Source organism: Rhinopithecus roxellana, chromosome 2, assembly GCF_007565055.1.
Source record: "Rhinopithecus roxellana isolate Shanxi Qingling chromosome 2, ASM756505v1, whole genome shotgun sequence".
In the NCBI taxonomy this organism is placed as follows: domain Eukaryota; kingdom Metazoa; phylum Chordata; class Mammalia; order Primates; family Cercopithecidae; genus Rhinopithecus; species Rhinopithecus roxellana.
In genome coordinates this window covers 162,145,729-162,172,611 of record NC_044550.1, presented here as the reverse complement: position 1 = coordinate 162,172,611, position 26,883 = coordinate 162,145,729, and the positions used below count along the sequence as shown (strand labels likewise).

At 33.8% G+C, this 26,883-nt stretch overlaps 1 protein-coding gene across 6 annotated transcripts in view; it reads left to right on the top strand.

Moving 5' to 3' along the window:
- Positions 1 to 26,883, top strand: part of CPEB2 (cytoplasmic polyadenylation element binding protein 2) — a 66,447-nt gene that overhangs the window by 22,693 nt on the left and 16,871 nt on the right. For 3 of the 6 annotated variants that reach the window (XM_030923503.1, XM_030923510.1, XM_030923515.1), the window contains 3 exons: positions 9,180 to 9,230; positions 16,491 to 16,514; positions 25,964 to 26,134. In XM_030923503.1, the coding sequence (XP_030779363.1) occupies positions 9,180 to 9,230; positions 16,491 to 16,514; positions 25,964 to 26,134 (246 nt within the window). The remainder of the gene's footprint in view (positions 1 to 9,179; positions 9,231 to 16,490; positions 16,515 to 25,963; positions 26,135 to 26,883) is intronic. The other 3 variants (XM_010358107.2, XM_010358105.2, XM_030923524.1) reach the window with 1 other exon arrangement.

Genomic DNA, 26,883 nt, shown 5'->3' with positions numbered 1-26,883 from the left:
ATGGAATTATATATTAGCAATTTAGAATATTGAAGGTATTGATTCAGAGTCTTTTAACCTCCAGTATTGCTTTAAGTGTGACATCATTCTGAATCCTGTTCATTTGTATGATTGCCTTGATTTCTTATTTTTTGTTGTTGTTGTTTTGCTTTCTGGAAGCTTTTAGGATTTTTTCATGCTCGTGGTTCTGCAATTTCATAATAATGAAATGTGTATCTTGGAGTGTGTATGTGCATACATACCTTCCTTCCTACCTTCATTTTTTAATTTATTAAGCTGTACCTTCATTGGACCCTTTTAATTCAGAAGTTTATATCTTTAGTTCTTAGCAATTTGGGATATTATTTCTTTGATAATTTCTTCCTTTTTTTTTTTTTTTTTTTTTTTTTTTTTTTTTTTTTTTTTTTGAGATGGGAGTCTTACTGTTGTCCAGGCTGGAGTGCAATGGCGTGATACTGGCTCACTACAACCTTCGCCTCCCGGGTTCAAGTGATTCTCCTGCCTCAGCCTCCTGAGTAGCTGGGATTACAGGTGCCCGCCACCATGCCTGGCTAATTTTTGTATTTTCAGTAGAGATGGGGTTTCACTATGTTGGCCAGGCTGGTCTCGAAATCCTGACTATAGTCTGACCGCCTCGGCCTCCCAAAGTGCTGGGATTACAGGCGTTAGCCACCGTGTCTGCCTCCCATTTTTTAATATTAACTCCTTTTGGAATTCCTGTTCCTCAAATGTTAAACCTTGTATAGTCATCATCTGTTTTTCTTTTCTGTTTTCCATTGTTTTGTCTCTGGTTTTGCATTTGAAGAGCTTATGTTTATTTTTTAAATCTTCTATTGAGTTTTTTGTTTTAAAATTTTTTGCTAATTTTTAAAACCTCCTTTAAAAAATTCTCAGAACTTTCCAATGAGATCTTATTCTTGTTGTTTGATCTTATTTCTCTGGAGGCTGTTATAGTGTTTGAAGATTATTTTCCCAGTTCCTTATATTGTCTGTGCTTCTTCTAAGTTCTTCTTTTTTATTTGGTTGTGTTCTCTTTTTTCCTCATGTTGGAGGCTTCATCCTTTACTGTCTATTCATATTTAAAAGTAAGACACACAAAATGGAGATTGGAAGCTCAATGTATGTAGTTGAAATTATCAGCTAGTAATGATTGTAGTAAGGCAGTCAGGTGAACCCCTTACAATGCATGTGTCTAGGTCTTTTCTTTTGTTCTGGGAAATGAACATGGATGTGGGTCTTCTAGTCTTCTCTGCTTGTGAGCTGTAGGCCTAGCTGCTAGCCTTAGATGAACCCAGGAGGGTTCTTTTAAAAACTAACAAGCAATCTTAAACCTTCCTGTTTTTAGTTGTACCCCATTTTTACACACGGTTATAACCAGAGCTTCTGATTTCTGAACCTATCCAGGTGTGTAGTACAGTAAATGGAGTGTTAACTTGATGGCATTCCCCATACATACACTGGCTTAGGTTTGTGTTTTCAGTGATTTCTGGTCTACAAAGTTAGTTACCATTCAGCCATTCACATTTACAGTTCCCAGAAATTTGATGATTTGGTTGTTTTATGATCCTGTTCCAGTGTCTTTATCCTAACAGAGTTATGCCTCTTTAAAAATCTTTTTTTTTTTTTTGAGACACCTCTTTAAAATCTTTTTAACCGCCATGTTAGGGGTTTCAGAAAGCAACAGAGGTGAACACATGTATTCAGTCCTTCGTGTTCAGTTGGCAGTCTCTGTAATCTCTAGTCAACTTCTACCTCATCATAAAGACTCTTTGGCACCCCTATCAAGGGTAGATTACTTTTGTGTTAAAGATTTATAGAGAATCAAGTTTCTTTTTAATCAGAGCACCTTTCTTATTTTAGATTCAATCATTTGTTCTTGTTTTTTTGTTTGTTTTTTGAGACAGAGTCTCACTCTGTCACCCAGGCTGGAGTGCAATGGCACCATCTTAGCTCACTGCAACTCCACCTCCCAGGTTCAAGTGATTCTCCTGCTCAGCCGCTTCCCAAGTAACTGGGACTACAGGCACATGCCACCACACCCGGCTAATTTTTTGTATTTTTGGTAGAGACAGAGTTTGACCATGTTAGCCAGGATGGTCTTGATCTCCTAACCTGGTGATCCACCCGCCTCAGTCTCCCAAAGTGCTTGGGATTTCAGGCCTGAGCCACCATGCCGGAACTGATTTTTAATATATATCTTTCATGTAATCTTTCATGTAAGATTGTCATGGGAGCAATGGCCACATGTGTTTTTGCTTTACCTTGAATCAGCATCTATCATAATGTCACACAAATAGGAAGGTCCCAGTAAATTATTGATTAAATGATTAAGCATTTTCTCATGATTCATAATCTTCAAAATATTGGTTTAGAACTTTAAAGAATTACTGTATATTGTATCTATACATGTAAAATAGTTTGTATAACCATTCTTGAATAGTTGAACATTTAGGTTTTTCAAATGTTTAAATAAAATTGAATTAGCTTTTTTTGTGTTTATTTTCATAGCACAACTTCATATGCTTGTTTCTGAGGCTGTAAACATATATTGCCAATTTAGGTTTGCTTTATACCAGTTCCACTGGCAATATTTTGTTGCCCATTTGCTATTCCTACTGGTTATCAGCATTACTTTTGTTTAAAACCCTTAAGAGTAAAAAGTTTTGCAACCATTAACTCAACTTGATTTTAGTATTAGTTGCATATATCTGAATTAATACCACTTTTATATTAATAGGTGTATGATAATACATTATCTTACTAAATGATTAATGACTTGTTTTGTCTTTCATTATTGTTGTCTTTTGGGATTATCCTTTTCTTGAATCAAAACTTTTTGGTATTCTGTGTTCTTTGGTGTTTCTTGGTAAATTTTCTAGTATTAATTGGTTGAAGGTCTTAAAATATGATTAGGTCAAAAAATTTGTTAGGATTTTGATTTGAACGTGTTAACTAGATTAATTTCAGTTGAATCTGAAGTAGATTGGTGGCTTTTATCAGATGAGGTAAGGAATGATTCTGTTGCTCTCTTTGGATCTGGTACTTTGGATCTAAGGGTCTTTTCTACGTTTGTATGATCTTATTCTTAGGCTTTTATGAGGCATACATTGAAATTTGGGAGTGTGGTCAGGAATGACTGTCCTGCCCCTTGGATCTGAGCAGAGATTGGAGTTATTCAAGGTTGGTAATGACCACATTCTAAGTGGATTTTACCAGACTTCAAATGAACCTTTTTTTCCTAATTGGATTTGGAAGTAAAGGTAAATGTAGATTATGAAAACAATATTGGAAGAGTCTGTCAGATGAGTGGGGGCAATGCTTTATTTAAAGCACTTAAGAAGTATTAGATGTCTTCTATTAAAGGTATGTGTTTATTGTGTGTTTAATATACATATGCAGTATATGACACACCATACATATCATTTATTGAGCAGTTGATATAGCTAAGCATTATTCTTGAGGACTCTACATATATGTATTAACTCATTTAATTTGCATGACTTAAGAGGTAGATATTTACCCTTATTTTACAGTTGGATGACTGTGGCTTATTCTTAATAATTGTCTGCATTTCAACTGCTAGTAAGTGGTGGAACTTGGTAGCTCCTGAATGTGTGCTTTTAACCACTGCACCATACTGTCTTCCTTTTGATCTGTTGTTAATTCTAACCTAAACTCTGTATGATTCTAATATGATTTAAATGTTTATTTTTCTTTTAAAAAAACAGTTGGCAGAGCACATGGCATTGTTCTTTAGCTATGTTCTCATCACTGAAGAGTGAGCATCATCAACTGAATATTAGGGCTTTGGAGTTCATTTCTTCTATTAACTCATTAAAGAAAAACTAGTTTAGAGAAGGGGAAAATTTATCTTGGCAAAGAGCAACAAGCAGGAATTTTGCAGTATCTCTCCCCACAACTTCCAATATGTAAGAGATTTAGAAATAAGCTGAAAAAAAAGTCTTGTTCTATGATTTGTTTTTCATTTTCTTAGAGAATATCCTCCCTATGCCACACATACAAACACATATTAAGGTATTTGTGTTTTTGATTCAGTCTGTAGTTTACATAGTAGAATGAAATATTTCATTTATCCATTCAACAAATATTTGAGAGCCTACTATATGCTAGGCTTTGTTTTATATGCTAAAGAATAAAAGAGACTAAGTTACTGCCTTCATGGATCTTCTATTTTAAAGAAGTATAGAGACAGAAAATGTTAGATAATAATCAGTACTATGCAGAAAAAATACACTATCAAGGGGATAGAGAAAGAAGCTGCTATTTTAGACAGGATAGTCTGTCATACTATCTCTTAAAGACTTGAATGAAGTAAGGGGTGCAAGGTTTGGTTGTATCTGAGCAAATGTATTTCAAGCAGGAAAAAAAGGAAGTAGGAAGATCCTGGAAAGGGATTACCTGGCATGTTTGAGGAATAGCAAAGAGCTCAGTGTAGCAAAAATGGTAAAGAATCAGGGACCAGATATTTGTTCCAAATGTAATCTGGTAATTTGTTTAAACAAGTGATAAGTTTTATACAGTTGTCATATTTCTTAGTATTTTTAGTTGCTCAGATAATACATTTAAAGTGGCTAACATGACATAAGGCTTTTTTATAGAGTTGTCACTTGGTATCCATTGGGGCTGGTTCCAGGACCACCCGGGGATACCAAGATCAGCAATACTCAAGTCCCTTATGTAAAATGATGTAGTATTTGCATGTAACATATGCACATTTTGTTGTATACTTTAAATCATCTCTAGATTACTTATAATACCTAAAACAGTGCCTAGACATCACATTTGTGTGGATTCAATGTCATATCATACTTGGTGCACATCACATTCAAGTTTTGCCTTCTGGAACATTTTGGAATTTTTTTTTTTTCCTGAGTATTTTTGATCAGGAATTGTGTTTTCTTTCTTTTCTTTTCCTTTTTTTTTTTTTTTTTTTTTTTTTGAGATGGAGTTTCGTTCTTGTTGCCCAGGCTGGAGTGCAATGGCGCGATCTTGGCTCACTGCAACCTCCACCTCCCAGGTTCAAGTGATTCTCCTGCCTCAGCCTCCCAAGTAGCTAGGATTACAGGCATGCACCACCACACCCAGCTAATTTTTTTTGTATTTTTAGTAGAGATGGGGTTTCTCCATGTTAGTCAGGCTGGTCTCAAACTCCTGAACTCGTAATCCACCCACCTCAGCCTCCCAGAGTGCTGGGATTACAGGCATGAGCCACCACGCCCGGCTATCAGGAATTATATTTTCAGTATAATTTCTTGGTTGAATCCAATGAATGCAGAAGCCGCAGACACAGAGGGTCGACTATATATTATATACAAATTACTATTTAAAACCATAATAGATGAATAAGACAATTGTTAAGATACGATAGATCCTCTAGTTATTCACTGACACCTAAAAATACATATATTTTTTAAATTACTTATTTTAAATTACATAGTATCTTAATGTAAAAGGAGCAGTGCCAAGAGCTCGTGTATACTCATTATTTATAGATATATTAAGCCATTATGAAATGATCATATTTTCACAATAATAAGCAATTGCCTGGTTACCTAAAATTTAATTTGCTCAAATTTATTACTAGAGGACTTAGTAAGCTTAGGTTTGTTAAGGACAACAGAAAACTCCTAAGTGGCTTGAATAAGATAGAAATTTGTTTCCCTTACCAGAAACGTTAACACTCAGAAACATTAACACTCCTAGAGTAGTTTGGTGATATTCATGGATTGAAGCTCGTTTTTATCTCATTCTTCTATTATCCTGAGAACACAGTTTCTGCCTCATGGTCTAATACGGCTTCTTCACTTTAGCTATTACATCAGCATTTCAGCAAGCAAGAAAGAGGAAAGGAAGGTCTTCCCTTTTAAGATACAGTACTTCCCAGAAATTGCACATACCACTTTCACTTTATATCCCATTGGCCAGATCTTACATTCAGGGGTACACTTATCTACAAGATGACTGGGCTACGTATGTAGCTTTTTGGTTTTTTGTTTTTCATTCTGGGAAGCTCTGTATCTGTCTAACTTTGATGACTCTATTAGGAACAGTGTACACCTATCAGTCCCTGCACCACAGGTCTTTTAAACAATAAGGATAAATTAGTTTTATAGTAATATGTGTTTTTTTTCTATTTTTTCTCTATTAAAGCTTAAATTATCAAATATACTATAGAATATTCTGTGAATTTTTTAAGAGATAAAATTGTCCTACAACCAACCATATATACCTTTATATACCTTTATGTTATCAATATAAAGTAATTATTAAGATAGTGATTAAGAGTATGGAGCCAAACTGCTTAGGTTCAGGTTCTGCCAGTGCTACTTGCCAGTGGTATAACCTTTGGCAACTTACCTATTTAACTTTTTGTGACATAGTGTCGTCATCTTAAAATGGGAAGATAATAATACCTAAGTCATAGGATTGTTGTTAGGATTAAGTAACTGGTTGTAAAGAATGTAGAAAAGCTCCTGGCTCAGTATAGCCTCAAATGCTGTTAGTTCTTACTATCAATTGGCAGGTTCTTAGTGAAAGTACTTTTAACAATACCCTAAGTAAAACATAACTTTAAAAGTTAACCTATGAAGATGCATTAATGTTTCCACTGTGGTGGAGAAAAGGTGGTTGGGTATCTTTAAAATGAGTCTAAATTTGCTTATTTCATTTGGAGTACTTGATTGCTAATATTGGGAGATTTTCTTAGGTAGAGAGCTGTAGTATTTAGAATATGTATACGTATGTATACAATGTATACAGTATATGTTACTTTGCAAATAGTTGTTTTTTAAACTTTCCACAAAAAGTACACCTTTTAAAAGTCTATTCAGAGCCATAATAGCAAAAGACTATTAGCAGTGAAAATATTTTTTCTTAACCTGTATCTTGAGATAAATAAATGAACAGGAACCCATTACAGTTGAGAACCTATTAAAGTTGTAGCTGGGACTACAAGCATGAACCACCATGCCCAGCCTCTAAATGGGTTTGACGGTTTAAAGTTGAGAATCTTTCAAGGTGGAACTAGGCTTCATGTTAAGGCTTTGCGTAATTTACTTTTCCAGGAAGTCTTGCCTTAATCCCTGGGCCTGATTACTATATACTCTGTTGTGTTTTTTTATATAGCATTCTGTATGTAACTCTTTTAGCACCTGGCATATTTTATTGAAATTGTATATTTGTGTCTATCTCCCCTACCACATCATAAGATTATGTCCCACTCATGTTTGCATCATCTACATCCTACACACTGTCAGTATCGTAGATTTAATTAACTTATTATGCTGAACAGTGAAACAGGTTGCCACTTTGTAGGAGTTTTTTGTTTTTTCTTTTAATCTTAAGTCAGAAATTACAGTAATTTATTCAAGGCCTTAAATTGTTCTCCAAATTTGGCCATCTGCAGCAAGATGTTTAGAAATAGGCATATTTCCAAAATAAGCTATAATACTTCAAAGTAATGTTCTGTGTTACTGAAGTGCAGTTTAGGCAAGCTGTGCTTTCTGGCTCTTTATTGTGTACCTCCCATATGTGTGCTTCTATTTCTCCATACCAAGGTATCACAACAAGAAATTTACTGGTATGTTTTAGAGTATGACAACTTTATTTAAGAGGTCATTTCGTTAACTCATGTCATGCTGTGTGAAATGCAGGAGTAAATAAGAGATGGTAGATAATCCTTTTGATAACACTTATTTTGTCTAACTGTGTTGAGTCTGAAATCAAAATGTCCCACAGTTAACTTAGAGCTCAGGTGAAGTGTGTGTGTGTGAAGGTAACATGTTTGTATATCTATCATATATATTTATATATTTTAGTGTCAAAATTGGATTATTTTTACCACTTACTCTTGCATTAGAAGATGATCAAACTCTTTAATTTCAGAACTAAAACAAAAGTCAGCAGACAATCTCCATCTTATATGTGGGCCTGTAGAGTGTAGAGGACTTGCTGAGGTGATAAAGGTAGATGCGGTTAATCTGTAGAAGACTTGCTGAGGTGATAAAGGTAGATGCAGTTAATCTGTACTCCTTACTCATGTGCTAGCTAGCATATTGTTTTGTTTTTAAAGGGACTGTGCTAAAAAGTACTAAAATGCAATCCCAGACATTTAATTTTTAGATATTTTTCAAATGAGCTTAAAATTTATTATTATTATTATTATTATTATTATTATTATTATTATTATTCATTTGTTAGAGACAGGGTCTGGTCCTGTTGCTCAGGCTGTAGTGCACTGGCACAATCATAGCTCATTATAGGCTGAAACTCCTGGGGTCAAGTGATCTTCCTTTCTCCACCTCCCAGCTAGCTGGGACTACAAGCATGAGCCACCGTGCCCAGCCTCTAAATGGGTTTTAATGTGCTATTCTAATAGTCCATTAGAGATTCAGGCATTTGAGAAAAATCCTGTATTTTATAATAGACTAAAAATAATGGTCATCCTAGCTATTGGCATTTATCAAACAAGTGTTACGATGTAAAAATGCTGGATAAACCACAGAATGTTTCATGCATACCTTTTTGCTTCTCCACAGCAGTTCGTAATACTGTTGTTCCTTCTGCATTTAGTAAATAAAAACCTTTTGAATGAAGAATGACTCAGAGGAAATACTATGCTACTATGCTCATCAGCTTTAGTATTTTTATTTTTTTATATATTTTTAATCATTTATAAACTTTGAAGAAGTTAAGTTTTCAATATTTGTAATATAAGATGTTTTCATTCAACTTATTTATTTAAATATGACTTTATAAAGCCACATTTGGCAAGTTGAGATGAATTTTTCTGCTTATTTTTTATTTTAACATTTTAATTGTTTTTGATTTAGGAATATGAACTTCTCTCAAGTTTTATTTTTGACAAGACATCTATAGATAAAATTACAAACAACTTTGAAAAAATTTTAAAAATTCACATTTCATATTAAAATTGCAAGATTAGGATATGATACATATATTGTTTTTACATTTCCAAAAATAAATAAGCTTTATTGTATTGGCATTGCTCCCAAATCACATTGTAATCTTATGAAAAATACTGTGCTCAATAATTTTCTCTTTACACCACCTTTGTTTGTTGTTGTTTTTTGTTTTTTTCTTTTTGCTTTTCAAATAACTCCATAATCTTCAGACTCACCTTTCCTGTCTTTTTAAAGGTCGATTGAGCTATCCACATCCAGGAACTGACAATCTATTGATGTTAAATGGTAAGTTTTATAAAAACATTTTATGTTTCCAGTTGGTTTATGTAAAGATGATTTAATACATGTATCTCTGAACCTCTCCATACACACAGTTTAATCATTCTATGAGTATAAAAATAAAGTTACTACTATTCCTATACAAAAGGCAAAATTAGGAATCTGAGTGTGTTCTGACTGGTAAAGCAGTCATTTGTAACAGTATGACTAATTCAGTGATCACAGACTTGAAGGCAGTCCTGCTTTGAATATTGCCTTTCCAGTTTCAGATATGACCTTGGACAGATTACTATTACCTTAGTTTCCCCATCTGTGTAATGAGAATATAGTCTCAAGGTTTATTGTGAGATTTAAATGAGATGTTTGCAAAGTGCATAGAACTTGTTACTTAGTATAGCACTTGTGTTTGTGGTTAAATAAGGAATATACTGGTGACTATAAATATTGTGATCACACTAAACTTATTCAAACTAGAAAGCTTACATAGTGAAGTTCACCAAAGTAAGGAAAATAATAAATTTTTGTTAAAGTTAGTTTTCTTTCTGTTAGACAAACATTAACATATTCAGAGTCTCAGTACTTAGCACATCCGTGATTGTGGGAGTAGAGATGGAGGATTAAAATATCCTTCACAGGAGTATTTTTAAGTCAGAGGGTGGGTGTGGAGAGGGAAATAGGAAGGGGAAATAATAGAAATAGTATTAATATTTACTTTAAAAAACAATATCATTAAAATGGCTTGGCTCTTGTATTTCAACTAAAGCTTTGCTGAAATAACATGGCAATGCAGTTAAGAAACAAAGACTGAAAATAAGGTAACATGTGAAGCTAGACCATGTGAACTAGTATTAAGACAGAAGGATGGAAATAAAGTCCAGGCCACATAGGAGATGGTCAGGGTAAGTAGGATTTTCGGTGAGAAAAATTGAAGAAGCCGAGCATTAGATGAGGTGATTGATTTAATCATTCAGCATTTCACTGTTGAGTTGTCTAGCACATGCCAGCCTAGTCTAAGCACTGGGTTATCTAATTAGTGAGAATCCTACAGGGCGGTTGTGGTCAGAATTGCCAGGGTACTACTGGGGCCGTACTGAGTCATATGGAAGCAAAGAACTTAGTATCCACAGTGTATCTGCAACTTACATTATTAGTTATACTAAACATTATTAAACTAATTGATGATTTTGTCAGTTGCGAAAAGCCCTTATAAATAATCTAGATGTTAGGTTGAAAAGTGTTTTCATCACACAGCAGAAAGAAGAGTATTCAGGCCAGAGTTGCATCTTGTGGACAAATCTGCTTTGTATATTATGTGAGTAGTCTTAGCAGTCTGTCATTTGGGGCGACAATGCATACTCAGTACAGGAAGCTAGCCTGGAAACTCTGAACTTTTTCTGGCAAGGTACTAGCAGGGAGAAAAAGATAATTAAACCAGGACATAAAAATGTGTTTACATCAGGAAAAGAAACAATTTGATGCAAAGAGAATTTTTTTTTAACTTTTTTCGGATCATTGGTTGAGAGTAAAGCAAGATAATTGGGAATATTTGTGGGTTAAAGAAGTCGCAACATAATTGGGAATATTTGTGGGTTAAAGAAGTCTTGAATATTAGGGATTTAAATAGTTTTAGTAGACACCAAGGTTATTGAAGAGAGAATTAGGCAAAGAAATGTACTAATAGGTAAGGAGATATTTTTCTTGAACTATTTTTTAAGTATGTGTAATTCAGTTATATTCTTAGCATATGGTCTCCCTGGGAAATGTGAGAATTAAGTGATATTAGTACCCCTGTACTAAATATTTATTAAATGTTGTTGACGGATTAAAGAAATTGTTGTTTCTCATAGTACATAGACCGACTTTTTGAATTATGAAAGTTTCTTTTTATCACGTTTAACTCACTTTTAGGCATTTGGTTAAGTAAGTTGAATTAACTGACAGAGCTAATATTGTTCATTTTAAAAATCGATGTTTAATAATAAATTTTGCATCAGTCTTTTTATAGTGGTGTAATAGTAGCTAGCTCATAGTGGTTGCTAACATAGATTCTGGAGCCAGATTATCTGAGTTTAAACCCAGGTTGGCTTTTTCTATCTGTGTAACCTTGAACAGCTTACCTAACTTCACTTTGACTCAGTTTGTTTATGTCTAAAACAGAGATTAGCATACTGCCTGACTCAGGGGGACTGTTGTGAGAAGTGAGTGAATTCCTTCATGTAAAGTATTTAGAGCAGCTTCTGAAAGTAAATGTTAGCTAAGTAGTGGGTGATGGTGAACAGTGATAAAAATTTATTTGAAAGAGTAAAAATCATGTCCTATAAATACATGAAGTTGGGTATGTCTGTGTTGGAAAATATAAACTTAAGAGAAAACATAACTGATATTTTAAACTATTTGAGGTATATTATAAGTAGCTAACAAAGATGGCCCATTTTGTGTTCTTGCAGAAAGCCAAACTAGAACTATTTGTTAGAAACTATCTTGGGACAAAGTTTAGGTAAAATAACCCCCCAAAAAGGTAAAATAACTCTCTGAGGCATTGTTTCCTAAAGTATGATGCTGTTGCTCCTTGGAGTACCCAAGATGACTTTTGATGTACACAGATACCTATTAAAATAAATGCATGACTGTTGCAATTAAAGAACATTCCTTAGAAAATGCAGAACTGACAGAAAGCTGACAGTGATGCTAGGCTTGAGTTTCTTTAATAAAACATACTATTACAATTATTAGGGCCGATATGGCAAATATATCTGTAAACATATCTGTAAAGATTTTATGATTCTACCTTAATAGTTAATCAGCAGTTATGGTTAATCTTTTAAATATTCCTTTAAGTAAGAAATAAAGAGAAAATGGGATAAAAGCCAGGAAGTTGATCAAACTCAGTAAAACTATGAAGTGTCTCTGGCAAATCCTTAACTCTAAGCATCTGTTAACTCAGATATATCTTTTTTAAAAAAAGAGGTGTAATACAATAAATAGCTGTATATCTCATGAGGCTGTAGAGATATTTTTAATTTAAACAACAAAGAAACCATATAAATATAATTACAAGCAGTCTCCTTCTGAACAGACCATATTCCCCAAATTAAGTTGAATTGACTGCTGGAGACTGTCACTCTTGAAGAATTCAGATATGTTGAAGAGTCTATAGTTAGCATCCAGAAGCACTTTAGGGAAGTCACGTTATATAGAATTGTGTAGATTGTCTTAAAACCAAAGATGAAGTATTTCTGAAGTTAAAATGAAAGTATGTATGTTTATATTTCTAAATGTATAAATCCTAAACACTTTTTATTATAAGTAGTTTTAAAAAAAACCCTGCTTTCCATAGTAAAGAGCAATACAAAATGATGTATCATTCAGTATTTGTATTAATATTTGAATTATATTTTCTTTACCCCTTTCTCAAGGAAAATAACTTACATTTTTGTTAGTACACAACGTTTTTCAAAAGAGAAACAAATAGAGCAGAAGTATTGGTGGCCAGGATGGGGAGTGGGAATGGTATTATCAAGCTAGTTAGAAATGTAAATCTGCTGTGATAACCCAAGTACAGCTTTGTATGTGATAAAGAGCTTACTGTACTTTCTGAGAGGAAAAAAGTTATGTGTATCGTTTAAGAAAATTAAGTCAGTAATTGTATTTCTGAAGGCAGACACTTTAACTATATCTATTCAGTCATAAAAATAGGAAAGTGGGGTAGCAATCAGTTCTTTTTTTTTTATGCTGGTGGAATGAGTGGAGGAGATAAGCTTTTTGGGGGGTCTTGAAAAGGACTCTGATTTAGGGGCCAGGTGCGGTGGCTCACGCCCGTAATCCCAGCACTTCAGGAGGCTGAAGCGGGCAGATCACGAGGTCAGGAGATCAAGACCATCCTGGCTAACACGGTGAAACCCTGTCTCTACTAAAAATACAAAAAAATTAGCTGGGCGTGGTGGAGGGCACGTGTAGTCCCAGCTACTCGGGAGGCTGAGGCAGGAGAATGGCGTGAACCCGGGAGGCGGAGGTTGCAGTGAGCCAAGATTGGCCACTGCACTCCAGCCTGGGCAACAGAGCAAGACTCTGTCTCAAAAAAAAAAAAAAAAAGGACTATGATTTAGAAGCATAGTTCTCTCCTTAGTTTTGGCTTTTTCAAGTTGAAACACCTAAAAATGTCATTAGGTTCCTCATCAAGAGAACTTTAGCCTGTATTTCCAGCTGATTTAATGTGTTTGCCTATCCCTTCCTCTAGCTGCAGTAATTCAGTTACAACTGTAGCTGAGAGCCAATACATATATGACCCTACAGTTTCTAGTCAGAATATTAGAATCATCCTGTTTTTATTTTTTGTAGCTATGGATTAGAACCTTAATAAGACGATTTGGAAACCAGAACCAAAATTGTGAAGTCGCTTGTCTTCAGGCTTTTCTCAAAGCCTTCTTATTTTTAGATAAATAAGGACACACATGTGTCAGTAATACATGTTTAACCTACCTGTGCATATAAACATGAACAGGTATGTTAAATAGCCAGCTCCTCATGTTATTTTTGTAACACTTCATAGGTGTTCTTCATTTTTATACAAGTTTTTCCTTTTAAAAATCATATTCTCAATGAGTTTGAAGGACATATTGTTTTAAAAAGTCTTTTTAAAAACATAAGTCACTTAGTTTTTTTCTTAATAGGTAGGTGTTTCTCATAATTCTGATTCAGAGTTATAATGGAACATACTCCAGAAATTCACCTAGAAATATTGGTAGGAAAGTGAATACACACACCATTGTTTAGTGTGCAGATTAGTTATTTCCATAACAGGGAATAGGAAGTATTTCACATGGGTTAGCTTCATCTGTAGTCAGTTCTATTTTTGGTAATGTAGATACTTGGAATCTGAGAGTTGTCCAAAAAATAAGTAGAATAGCTCTTTACAGGATTCTAAAATTCCTCAGGTATGAGACAGTCAGATAAATTTTCTGAATGATTATGTTCAAGCCAAGGAATGAAAACTTAAGATGCTATGAAATTTATGCATATTTTTACCATTTTAGTATTGAGTAGCCTCAGCTAAGAACATAAACTGGCTATGATACCATTAATTTTCTCAATAGGTCAAGAATTAAGTGTGACATTAATACTTCATAATTCATCATTTGACTTTAAACTTGATGAAAATATTTTTATTTGCTTTGTAAATCTTCAGCTCTCTACACCTATGAATGAAATTCTCCAAAGCAAATTCATACTGGATTAATACCATTAGGCTATGCCCAGGGATAAGCAGGAAACCCAACTGACTCATCCTTTGAAGTGGTTTGGGGACTGTTGACCATTTCTAGGCTTAATACAACTATTTACTCTTCTGTAGTCTATTTTTTCTTTCTTTTGTGTGTGTGTGTGTGTGTGTGTGTGTGTGTGTGTGTGTGTGTGTGAGACAGAGTCTCATTCTGTTTCCCAGGCTGGAGTGCAATGGCATTATCTCAGCTGCCTGCAACCTCTGCCTCCCGGGTTCAAGCAACTCTCCTGCCTAAGCCTCCCAAGTATCTAGGACTACAAGTGCCCGCCACCACGCCTGGCTAATTTTTGTGTTTTTAGTAGAGACAGGGTTTCACCTTATTGGTCAGAGTGGTCTCCAACTCCTAGACTCAGGTGATCCACCCACCTCAGCTTCCCAAAGTGCTGAGATTACAGGCGTGATCACCCGTGTGCAGCCCTATAGTCTATTCTTGATCACTCTATTATAATTTCTTGTATCAGTCTGATTTTTCACAGTTGATCTCCCATCAGTTAGAGTTTTTTAAAAACTTTTATGTTTAGAAGACCTAGACAACAAAATATTAAGTGCTGCTTTCACCCCTATCTGAGGAGAGGAGGAATAATATATAGGTCAGGTAAGCTATGAAATAGATCTGCCAGACTTTGAGGTAATTGGAGCTCAAGGATAGGTTAAGTGTGCAACAGATTATATAGCTAAAGACACTAGAATGGCAGAGATGCACATGAAGTTATTTTATGTAAAAGGGTCTGATATAAGCCTTATATTTATTGACTTATTTCTTAGAATTTAAGTGACCAAGAGTTGACAAGGTTGTTTTTCCCACTTTTTATTAGAGGAACTAGTGTGTTATAGACACACTTCCTTGTAGTAAAGCATTAGTATAAAAGAGAATGTATTTCATAATGTGAAATGTTTTCTTTTGATCTTTAAGTTTTATATTTTTAGGTAGACATCTCCGACAACTTTCAGCACATATTTTTACTTGAGATTTATTCAATATTGAATTTTTTGCAGGCCTAAAAAAATCTGTGAATATAAAATAAGATCTTAATTTTAACAGTCTTTTTTTGTTTGTTTGTTTACTGCCTTGACTTCATATTTTAATTTCAGGGTAAAAATACTCATGGTGTATTCAAATTTGTGGGGAGGAGTTCCTTTAAAACGATTTGTGGATTTTATCAAACTGGTAGTTTCTTATGAAAAAGAAATTACAGTCTTTTTGTTTTTCCATAGGAATAATGTCACTGCAAGTAACAGAAATGCCTATCTACTTTTATGGTATTTAACATATGTACTATTCTATGATGATGTTAATAGTAATTTGTATCTGAATCCCTCTTACCTCATAGGTAGACATAAAAACAATTAGTAGATAGCTATTATACCGTATATTAAAATGATGGAAAGCATTATTAGCTATAGTAATTTCTCTAAACAAGTTTAAATGTTGATTTCTTAAATCCTGTCTAATCTGTACAGGCTTCAGAGTGTCAGTTTAATAGTGGTATATCTTCTCAGTCATCTGTGTCTTCTAGCACTACTTCCATGCAGGGCTTGGTATAATGTGGATTGGATCTGAATAGCTATTTATTGGACTATATATGCCATACCATTCTTTATAATAAGTGGAAAAATAAAGATTTAGTTCAAGTTGTTTCCATTCACTGGGAAAATTATTTGGGATGCTATTTACTGCAAAGTGTTATATATTTCTATCATCATTAGATGAAAAAATACTTGTGATTTTTAACACAAATGCTAATAAATTGTGTATTTCTTGTTCATTTCAGAGTTTTATGTGATTCAGATGATATATACTTACCTATAAATAAAAGTCCTTTGTAGAATGGTAAAACATGCAAATCTTATATGGTGACATTGTCATTGCTCTTAAAGTAGCACTAGTTTTCAGATGCCCACATAGCTTTTCATGTCAGAAATATTTGTATATGTGGGCTTATTTTTTAGTTCTGACATTTTACAATTTGTCCTTTGTTTACATGCAGCAAGGAGTTATGGGCGAAGACGAGGTAATTCATTTCCGTTTGCTATGGTATAATTGTTTCTAATTGGGTTTACTGATCAATGTTGTAATTACTCTAGATTTCTCATGCAATCTCTGAAAACTCACAATTGTATTTTGATTTGAGCATTTGTCGAAGTTTTTAATTTTAAATCTCTTTAACTTTCGAACTGTATTTTTATACTAATTGTGGTTATTTAATAAATGTTCCCTTTTTAAACTGTTGAGATTTAACTCTAGTTTTTAAAGTTATTTCTGTATCTCTTAAAATAAAGATGCTATTTATAGTTTGTCTGCTTAAATATGTTTAATATTAGTGAAGGTAGCATGAAGTATGATTTTTCTGCTCTCTAAATGTGTAACTGTCATATTTATGATGTATAATTTACAACTCTAGCTTGTTAGTTCTGTGTTGACCCAGTTGAAAATAATACACACCAAATAGATTATTGTTAACACTGATTTATAGAAATAATGTTGCTTATATTTCTCTGTTTTCTAAGAATGTAACCCTTTCTTTCCCTTTCTCTCTCTCTCTCTCTCTCTCACACACACACACACACACAAACACATACCTTCTCCCTTTTCCTTTTTCCTTTCCCTCCCCTACTAAAGTATTCCCCACAGAGTTCTTGTGTGGTATCCTAAGGAAAGAGGACTATGTGATGCAAGACTATTATTGAACTTCCTAGGAAAGCAGCTGATGTTTTCTGTGACTAAAACTGCTTCTCCTTTTGCCATGTGCAGACTAGTAGATGGGATGAGAGGAAGCAAAAGTATGCTACTAGATTGTTCTCTAAATGAGCAAAAATTACGATGTTTATATTGTTAGGCTTATTCCAAGTGCCACACCGAATAAAAAGAGTTTTCTTTGACCTCTAAAAATCTCCCTTAAGTCATGGAGAATAGACAGTAATAATAGTGCCCTTTGATCACTTTTATATACATGTGCCAGTGCTTCCATTTCTTTTCAACTAGTCATAAATGTGTGTACTTTTTAAACAAGCAAAACCATTTGCCACAACTGACAACCAAAACTAGTATTTTTTATTCTTAAGTGGTCCCAATTTTATATTTCAGATTATCTGAATTTAACTTAATTTTTTAATATGTTTCTTCAAATGCTTGACTGAATCTTTTGGTTCTTCAGTTTTCTAACTAAAAATTTAGAGGAGATAGACACTCAGGATTTAGAAAATTGAAGCTGAACAACTTTTCTAAAGACGTAACAAGCTGAGAAGTGGGGAAAGTTTGGAAGTTTAGTACTATTTCAAACCTATGGACTAGCTTATTTCACTATGCCATTTTAATAATGGAGCTTCAGTTCTCTGAAACACAACCCACTTACCAATCTGTGATTTTTAGGCATTTTGAAACTAGAGCAATTCAGAATTCTTGCCTTGTTAAACATTTTTCATCTTTTAACTGTTGTGACTTACGTTTAGTCTAATTTCATATACTCTCATGTAAATATCATGACCTAAGAAGTTCTTAGGAACATAGTATTAGGAAGTAGTGTTATTATTTGTCTTCTTCTCAGTTCAATAATTGTAGATTGTGATTATGATATTAAGAAAAAGCAAAAATTTTCCCCTGCTTTTATATAGGAACCTGCTTTCATTCCTGTATATCTCTATCCCCTCAAAGCCATAAAGAATTATTCGGCTTCAGAACTGCCTTCCTGCATTGGAAACAGGAAGACTCTCACATGGTTTTAAGGCTTCTGATAAAAGCTTCCATTAGGACAGAACTGACGGTTGGCACACATACTTGTCTTAGCATAAGGGGGAGTGAATGCCTGAATTTTCATCTCAGATTATATGGCCTTAGTAAATTTTTAGCTCACCTTCTATGAACAGTAGCAATCTACTTTTAAAACTTTGGTTGTGAGAGTCACGTGAAAGCCACACTCATTAGAAATAACTACTGAGAGATCTTATCTGAATTTTAAAGTACACTGAAACAGTAAGTAATGATTTTTTTTAAAAACCTGCATACCAAAGGAATGACTCAGAAATGGCTAGTCACCTCGTTTTCTTCCTATTTTTTACTGTTTTTTTCCTGTTCCATCCTAGATATAATAAACCTCAGACTGATAACCTTTTTACCACCAAAGACCCCTTTTATATAGCCTCATGTTTTAGATTTGATCCATCAAAGAAACTGCATTTGTTTAGAATTATTTTGTTAAAAATGAGTTGCTTATCTTCTGTTCATGTGGGATGTGTCACACTGAGTTGATATAATTTTTGCTAAAAATAAGTCATGGCTCTTCTACCAGTGCAATAATAGGTGAACAGTTATTTTCACAGGACATTCTGACTTTGACTTTTGTAGTCCTGTACAGGAAGAACTGTTTTACTTCTTTCATTTAAAAGATTTCTCACTTGACTACAGTCAAATCAAGTTAATACCAAAACGACTTTATGTACTTGAATTTCTTAATAATGTCAATAAGAACTTTAAAGCTAGCTCTAGATATTAATTTATGAAATGTACTTTAGGAATAATCAAAATGTAATTATGCTAGTAGTAGTTAAGAAAAGCAGAGATTTCTTTCCCTGCTTTTTAGTTGGAACCTACTGCCACTACTGTGTATCTCTGTCCCCTGGTAGCCATAAAGACTTCTACTTTAGAGCTGCCTAGGGGGCAGCATTAGGAAGGAAAAGGGTTCACATGAGGAGCTGACTTTAATATGGAAAACTACTTATCATTTGTATTTATTTTTTATTCATTGTTTCTTCCATTCCATTCTGAGAGTGAACATACTTGTCCAGGATTCAAGTAGGATGAGGGTTGTGAAGGGAGGTGTGAAGTGTAACTTAAGTTCGATCCTTTCAACTTAAACTATTTCTATAGCACAATCAGTTCCTTTAATAAAGGATTAAAGGGCTACTGTGTTCCAGAAGGAATAAAAATATATAGAATATTTTTAGTAATAGAAATAAAAACCTATTTTAGTTAACGGTTCTAAGCCCCAGGAGGCAATCCTTTTAAGCAAGTAAACCCAAAGCTTGAGTTAGTAGATTACATATGGGACGAGAAGATAGGAGAAAAAATTTTAAAAGGAGACAAATGATGGAAGTTTAATTAGAGAAGTTTGATTTATTCATAATGTATAGTCATTCAGACTTACGTGCTATGATAAATAAGGAATTATTGAAAATACAGTATGCTATACACTGCTTTAAAGTGGATCCAGGATTTGCTATTTGGAACAATCTTGTGAAGTACCCAGTGTTGGCAGTTTTACTCGTGTTGCCCAGGTTGGAGTGCAATGTTCCGATCTCGGCTCACTGTAGCCTCCACCTCCTTGGTTCAAGCGATTCTTCTGCCTCAGCCTTCCAAGTAGTTGGGATTACTGGTATGCACCACCATACCTGGCTAATTTTTGTATTTTTACAAAAATTGTTTTGCCATGTTGGCCAGGCTGGTCTGGAACTCCTGACCTCAGATGATCTGCCCACCTCAGCCTCCCAAAGTGCTGGGATTACAGGCATGAGCCACCGTGCCCAGTCGAGTGTTGGCTTTTTAATTTTATCCATTCTGATGATGTGTAGTCCCTCACTGTGGCTCTAATTTGCAGTTTCCTGATGACTAAGGATGACGTCTAAGCACCTTGTCATGTGCTTCTAACCCATTCCATTGTATTCTTCTGTAAAGTTCCCTTACAAGTCTTTTGCTCATTTTTAATTGGGTTGTTTTTCTTCGTTATGGGAGTTCTTTATATATTTTGTCCTATTTTCCAACAGTGTATTGTTTGTCATCCACTTCTTAACAGTATCTTTGATAAGCAGAAAAATGTCTAAATTTTTTTAAAAATCCAATTATTTTCATTCACCTTTAGTGTCATTTAGTCCCAGGAAATTATCACTACCCACAAGGTTATGAAGAAATTCTAGTTTCATTGTTTTAATTTTTATATTTAAGTCTGTGATCCTTCTTGGATTTATTTTTCAGTATGGTGTGATACAAGGATCAAACGTATTTCCCCCTCCAACTAGAAATGTATTTATTGAAAAGATTTACTTTTCCACATTGAACTGCATTGGTACCTTTGAAAAACATCGAGTGACTGTACTTGTATAGGCCCATTTCTGGACTCTATTATGTTCCATTTGTCTACTCTAATATCAGTTTTACAGTCTCAATAACTGTAGCTAACTAGTGAGTCTTGAAACTTGGTAGTGTAAATCCTCCAACTTTGGCTTTTTTGTTTGTTTTGTATTCTCTCCTTGATTGTTCGTAGGTCTTTGATTTATCATAAATTTTAGAACTGGCTTGTGAATTTCTAGAAGACAGTGTGCTGAGATTTTGGATGGATTGTATCCAATCTATAGATTGGATCATTTGGAAAGAATTTACATCTAACATGGTTTCTTTTGTTTATTCATTTATTTCATTTTATTAACATTTTCCACAGCAATTTTTTGTCATTTTCAGTGTAAAAAACTTGCATATCTTTTGTTAAGTTTATTTGTCAATATTTGGTGGGTTTGGATGAGATATGGAAATGATATTTAAAATTTTTCCCAGTTTATTACTAGCATTTAGAAGTAATTTGATTTTTGTAAATTGAATTTGCATTTCTTCCCTAGATAAATACAATTATTTCTACTAGTTTGATTTCTTTGAATTTTACATGTACAATTATGTCTATACCAAATACTTTTATTTTTCTTTGCCAGTACTCATGACTTTAAATTATTTTTTTCATCTTCTTTGACTTGTTGTACCTCCAGTAGTACAATGCTGAGTAGAAATAGAGTGAACATCCTTCCAAACCTTCAAGAGAAGCCATTTGATAATTTATTATTGAAGACTTTCACTTTTTTTTTTTTTTTTTTTTTTAATGCTTTTTATTGGATTGAGGAAATTCCCTCCTACTCCTAGTTTTCTGGGAGTTGTTTTTTTTTTTTTTTTTTTAATTATGAATAGCTGTTGAATTTTATCAGATGCATTTCCTACATTTATGGAAATGATTTTATGCTATTTCTGTTTTTGTCTGTTTATGTTGTACAGTTAACAGTAATTGATTTTAAAATGATAAATCAATCTTATGTTCCTGCGGTGAACCCTACTTAATCATGATATGTGTTCCTTTTTTATCTATACTTCTGGATTCATTCCGCCAACATATTTTTTAGGATTTTTGCATTTGTGTTCATGAGGGACATTGGTATATAGTTTCTTTATAATGTTTTTATCAGGTTGCAGTTGTAAAAAATAATTGTGAAGTGCTTCCTCTTTCTTTATTCTCTGAAAGAGTTTGTATAAAATTGCTGGTTTTTTCTTCTTCAAAAGTCTAGTTAATTTGCCAGTAAAGCCACCTAGGCCTGGATTTTTCTTCGTTGGAATATTTTCTTATTTTGATTTTTGAGTTATGATTTTCATTTTTTTAATAGATAAAGAACTATTCAGATTTTTTCTCCCTGTGCCATTTTTGAAAAGCTGCGTTTTTCAAGGGATTTGTTTCCTCTAGTTGTTAAATTTATTACCATAAAGTGGCTAATAACATTCCCTTTTTCATCTTTTAATGTTCGTAAGTTCTATGCTGATTGATATCTCCTTTTTGTTACTTTATTTCCTTCATCGTACTTTCTATTTTATTTGCTATTCTTTTTCTAGCTTTCTGTGGTAGAAACAAGATGATTTGTTTTAAGCATGTCTTGTTTTCTAATACGCTTTTAAAACTATGAATTTTCCTTTAAGCATGGCTTTTGCTGCATTCCAGCAAAATGAATTCGTTGTGTTTCATTATCATTCAGTTTTATTCCTTTGAGGTGTAAGAACCTGAAAACATATGTATGGTATCATTTAGAAAGCATGTTTAAAGTACACTACAGTGGTAGACATAGCTTATTTAATGGTTCTCCTTTTATTGTCGTAGTAATTTGAAATATGATAAAAGCATAATTGGCAAGGTAAAAAGTCATACTTTGTCAATGATATATATTCAGTTAACTCTTCTTTTAAATGAGTATTTAAATCTGTAGCTTTTATGGCTTCTTGAAAAAAAGCATTATTATCCAATACTCATTATTGTCCAACAGTGAAGATTCTTGTTAGTATGGCTAGTGTGCTAAATGTTCTTAAACTTTTCATTACATTCTTTGTTTAGCTGAACTTCATTAATAGATTATAGACACATAGATTATAGATGTTTTTAGTTATATGAATACTAAGGGCAATATTTTATTATAGTAAGCAAAAAGCTGGAGTCATTTTTGGGTCACTTTTCTCTTTGGCATTGCTTATAGTGTGATTAGTCACTGCATTCTTTTTTTTTTTTTTTTTTTTTTTTTTTTATGTAGACCCTAAGTATTTGTGATCCATATTTCTTCTCAACTTAAATGTCTGTTAGAAAGACATTTAAATACTTACTGTATTTGTGACACTGCTAAGTTTTTATTTGTGTTAGGGCATTTTTAAGTGAAAAACTTTCCACAGAATTGGTGTATCTGAAATAAATATAGAGTTTGGATTTGTGATTTTTTTCCTTAAAATCAAGTTTGTATGCATGCGTTTATCTTATTCCTTTTAAAATAGAGAATTATTCAATTAAAGTCTTAACCTTTAAAACTTTGACCAGTTATTCACAATTAGTATTATTTTTAGTGGATCTTGATGTTCATTTTATTAAGTAAAAATAGTTTCATGTTGAAGAGTTTCCTTTCTGTTGATCACAAAGAACACTGACATTTTGTTTTATATTGCTTCCTATTTCTAATAACAGGTATTTGAAAAGTTAAGCAATATTCACAAAGTTACTCAGTGAACACGGGTATTTTTCAGAACATCGTATTTAAGCAGCATTTGAATCTTTAGAATAATTCACTTCCTATATCAAATATCATCTTTCTCTCTGTTGTTGTGTCATATAAACTAAAATTTTATGTCAAACATCTAGGTAGCTAGCTACTTCACTCTGACAGGCATATGATCCCTTCCTTCTTGTCCCCAACCCATTCTCTTCAGGCTGTCACATTTCTAGTTGTCTTTGTTTGTATTACTTGCATCATGTGTCATATTTTTCAAGATGCTCTATGGCATGTGATTTAATATATAGACAAATGCCCAACATAAAATGGTCTGGTCTGTGGCCTATTTGTTTAATATATAGACAGATACCCAACATAAAACTGATACTGGTCCATGGCCTGTTAGGAATCAGGGCCTGTTAGGAATCAGGCCACACAGCAGGAGGTGAGCAGAGGGCAAGTGAGCATTGCTGCCTGAGCTCCACCTCCTGTCAGATCAGCAGTAGCATTAGATTCTCACAGGGGGGTGAAACCTATTGTGAACTGCATGTGTGAAGGATCTAGGTTGTGTGCTCCTTATGAGAATCTAATGCCTGATGATCTGAGGTGGAACATTTTCATCCCGAAATCATCCCCCTGCTGTGGAAAAATTGTCATCCACAAAACTAGTCCCTGGCCAAAAAGGTTGGGGACCACTGCTATAGATTATATCCATTGTCTCCTATCCAAAAAAATCCTTCAGTTAATACTGAAAGAAAAATAACTTGTCCATATTCTTACTGTTTTTCCTTATCTAATATACTTCTAAGAACTAATCTTCATTTGATCTCTATACTTAATAAAACTCTAAATACATGCAATGTGACTGCTACCCAACTTTCCTGAAACACCTACCTTCACAGATCATGTATGTCCTCAAAACAGCTGTCATTATTAAAAGTAATTATCTTAATATTTCACATTGTTACTTAATTGCTCTTTCATTCTTTTATTACTTTTTTGGTGCTTCTATTACAGTAATATTTTGGCTGCCCTCCCACTTTTCTTACTACTCCTGTCTCTAGCTCATTGAATGTTCTGCTTCCTCCTTGTAAGTTTCCCGAGGAGCTGTCCTCATCATTTCTCAATGGAGTGTTTATCATTGATGTTATTACAAAGGACCTTAAACTATAACCCATGTGGAGTTGACTCCAAATTATTTTCTCAGAAATATGACATTTCTTTTCTGCACTTCCTTTTCAACTTCCTTCTACAGCATATAAAACTTTACATAGCTAAAGCTTAAATTATTTTCCTTTCTCATACCAGTTTCTGGTCTTTACTGTCCTTATATCAGTTAATGGTTCTTATCATTTTCTAAAGTCTTCCTTAGATCTCTCCTTTTTCATTGTTTCTCCCTATTTTGTTTCCTATTTGCTTGTGACTGCCATCCATCCTTTGTGGATTTTTTGCACAGCTTCTAATCTGCTCATTTCCAGGTACCTTATCCATGTTTACTAACTCTCACTAATGTACAGAAAAAGTTATAATTTTGATTGAACCCCTGCATCCAGTTTATTATCTTTGTCACCTACTAAATGTCTTGTTAGCCTGGCATTCAGCGTTAAATAACTCTAGCTAGCCTCAAAGGGCTTTTCTAGCTTTTACTCCCCTTGTTTCCAACATATTTCAGCCAACCTTGACTATTCCTAAGAAGTTCAATTTTTCCTACATTTTCTGTTTCTCCTTTCACTTGGAAAAAAGGAAAATTTACTGAAAACCATGTTCCTATAAATATTTCCACCTGTAGATATTCTACCCTCTCTAATGCCTCACTATGCACTGCTATTTTTCTCTTTTTATCATAAATAATATCTAATTTCACTTAGAGATTTAGGAAATCCCCCTTTTATTAGACTCCTTTCCTCCAGAGTATGTCCTCTGAGCACTTTAGAGCTTTCTTATGGATGTGTACCATGGTTACATATATACATCTTATCTTTCTAAATGTACATTCCTTGACAGCCAGGGAGTATATTAGGTCATTTAAGTTTTGTGGAAGGATTACCCATAGAGTGGGGATTACTTCAGAGGATTGTACACGATGTGCCCTATACAAGGATTACCTCCTGAAATGTGGGCTCAAATGGGCACTAAAGTGCCAGAGGGGACACCCTTTTCTATTTTGCACATGTGCAGAAGCCCTGTCTACTGTTTCATATAATTGGCACACATGTAGTAAATTAGGTCAAGACCTTGTATACAAGTGTTACTTGTTCTCCTTATCCTTACTTGCTGTAGTCTACAAGTGATTTTTTATAAATTATATCCTGTTATCTATTTAGTCTGTGTCATTTCCTTTCTGCCACCAGTTTCTGAAAAGTCTTACCTGTTGCATATCCAGTCTAACTGTCCGCATGCATTAGGTTCTTGGTTATAACAAGTTCTTGCTCATAACAAGTTGAAGTGATCTAGTATTTCTTTTGCAGTTTAATTGTTGACATATGACTATGTTTATTTCTAAGTCACTCTTTAGATTGCTTCTTTCTTGAATCCAGGTAATTAAAACCACATACTATTTAAATTTCTCTTAATTTTTATGTTCACCTGCATCACCTTCATTTTTAAGTCTTTTAATTTGTCATTGGTATTTTTATGCTTAAATTTATCATTTTCTCAGATCTGAGATTCAAGTTATATTTGTTCTTTATTCTAGGTCGTTCTTCCCTCTTTCCAATAGATGATGGCTTGCTGGATGATGGTCACAGTGATCAAGTTGGAGTTTTAAATTCACCCACCTGTTATTCAGCTCATCAAAATGGAGAGCGAATAGAACGCTTCTCTCGAAAAGTTTTTGTTGGTGGTCTTCCTCCAGATATTGATGAAGGTATTTATTAAGATATTTATTAACATGGTGATTTGGGCTTTAACAAAAACAAAAAAATATGAAATTTAATGTGAATGGACTATGGAAGTTTTTACCACCTGGAGATTTTCAGAATTAGAATGTGTTTTCTTCTTTTAAAATATTTTATCACCTGTTGAAATATGAAAGTAGTTGAACAAAAGCTTTTTTATGATTTTTTTCTTTAGATCTTATCATATTTGTAACTGCGAGCATTTTTCGTAAATAAGATTTTCATGACCTCGGTCACTTCTTGTTTTTAAAATAATAAAACATATTTAGGTATATAAAACTTGAAACTTTTTAAATCACCATAATGTGTGCATGCACACACACAATGAAATAAATGGAACCAACCATAAGAATATATCTGCAATGCTTGGTAATCGAAAGTTTAATTTCTTTTTTTTCTTTTTTTTTTTTTGGAGACGGAGTCTCGCTCTGTTGTCCCAGCTGGAGTGTGGTGGCACAATCTCGGCTCACTGCAAACTCCACCTCCTGGGTTCAAGCAGTTTTCCTGCCTCAACCTCCTGAGTAGCTGGGATTACAGGCGTGTGCCCCCATGCCCTGCTAATTTGTTGTATTTCTAGTAGAGACGAGGTTTCACTCTGTTAGGCAGGATGGTCTTGATCTCCTGACCTCGTTATCTGCCTGCCTCGGCCTCCCAAAGTGCTGGGATTACAGGAATGAGCCACCATGCCCGACCAAAAGTTTAATTTCTTTAAGGATAA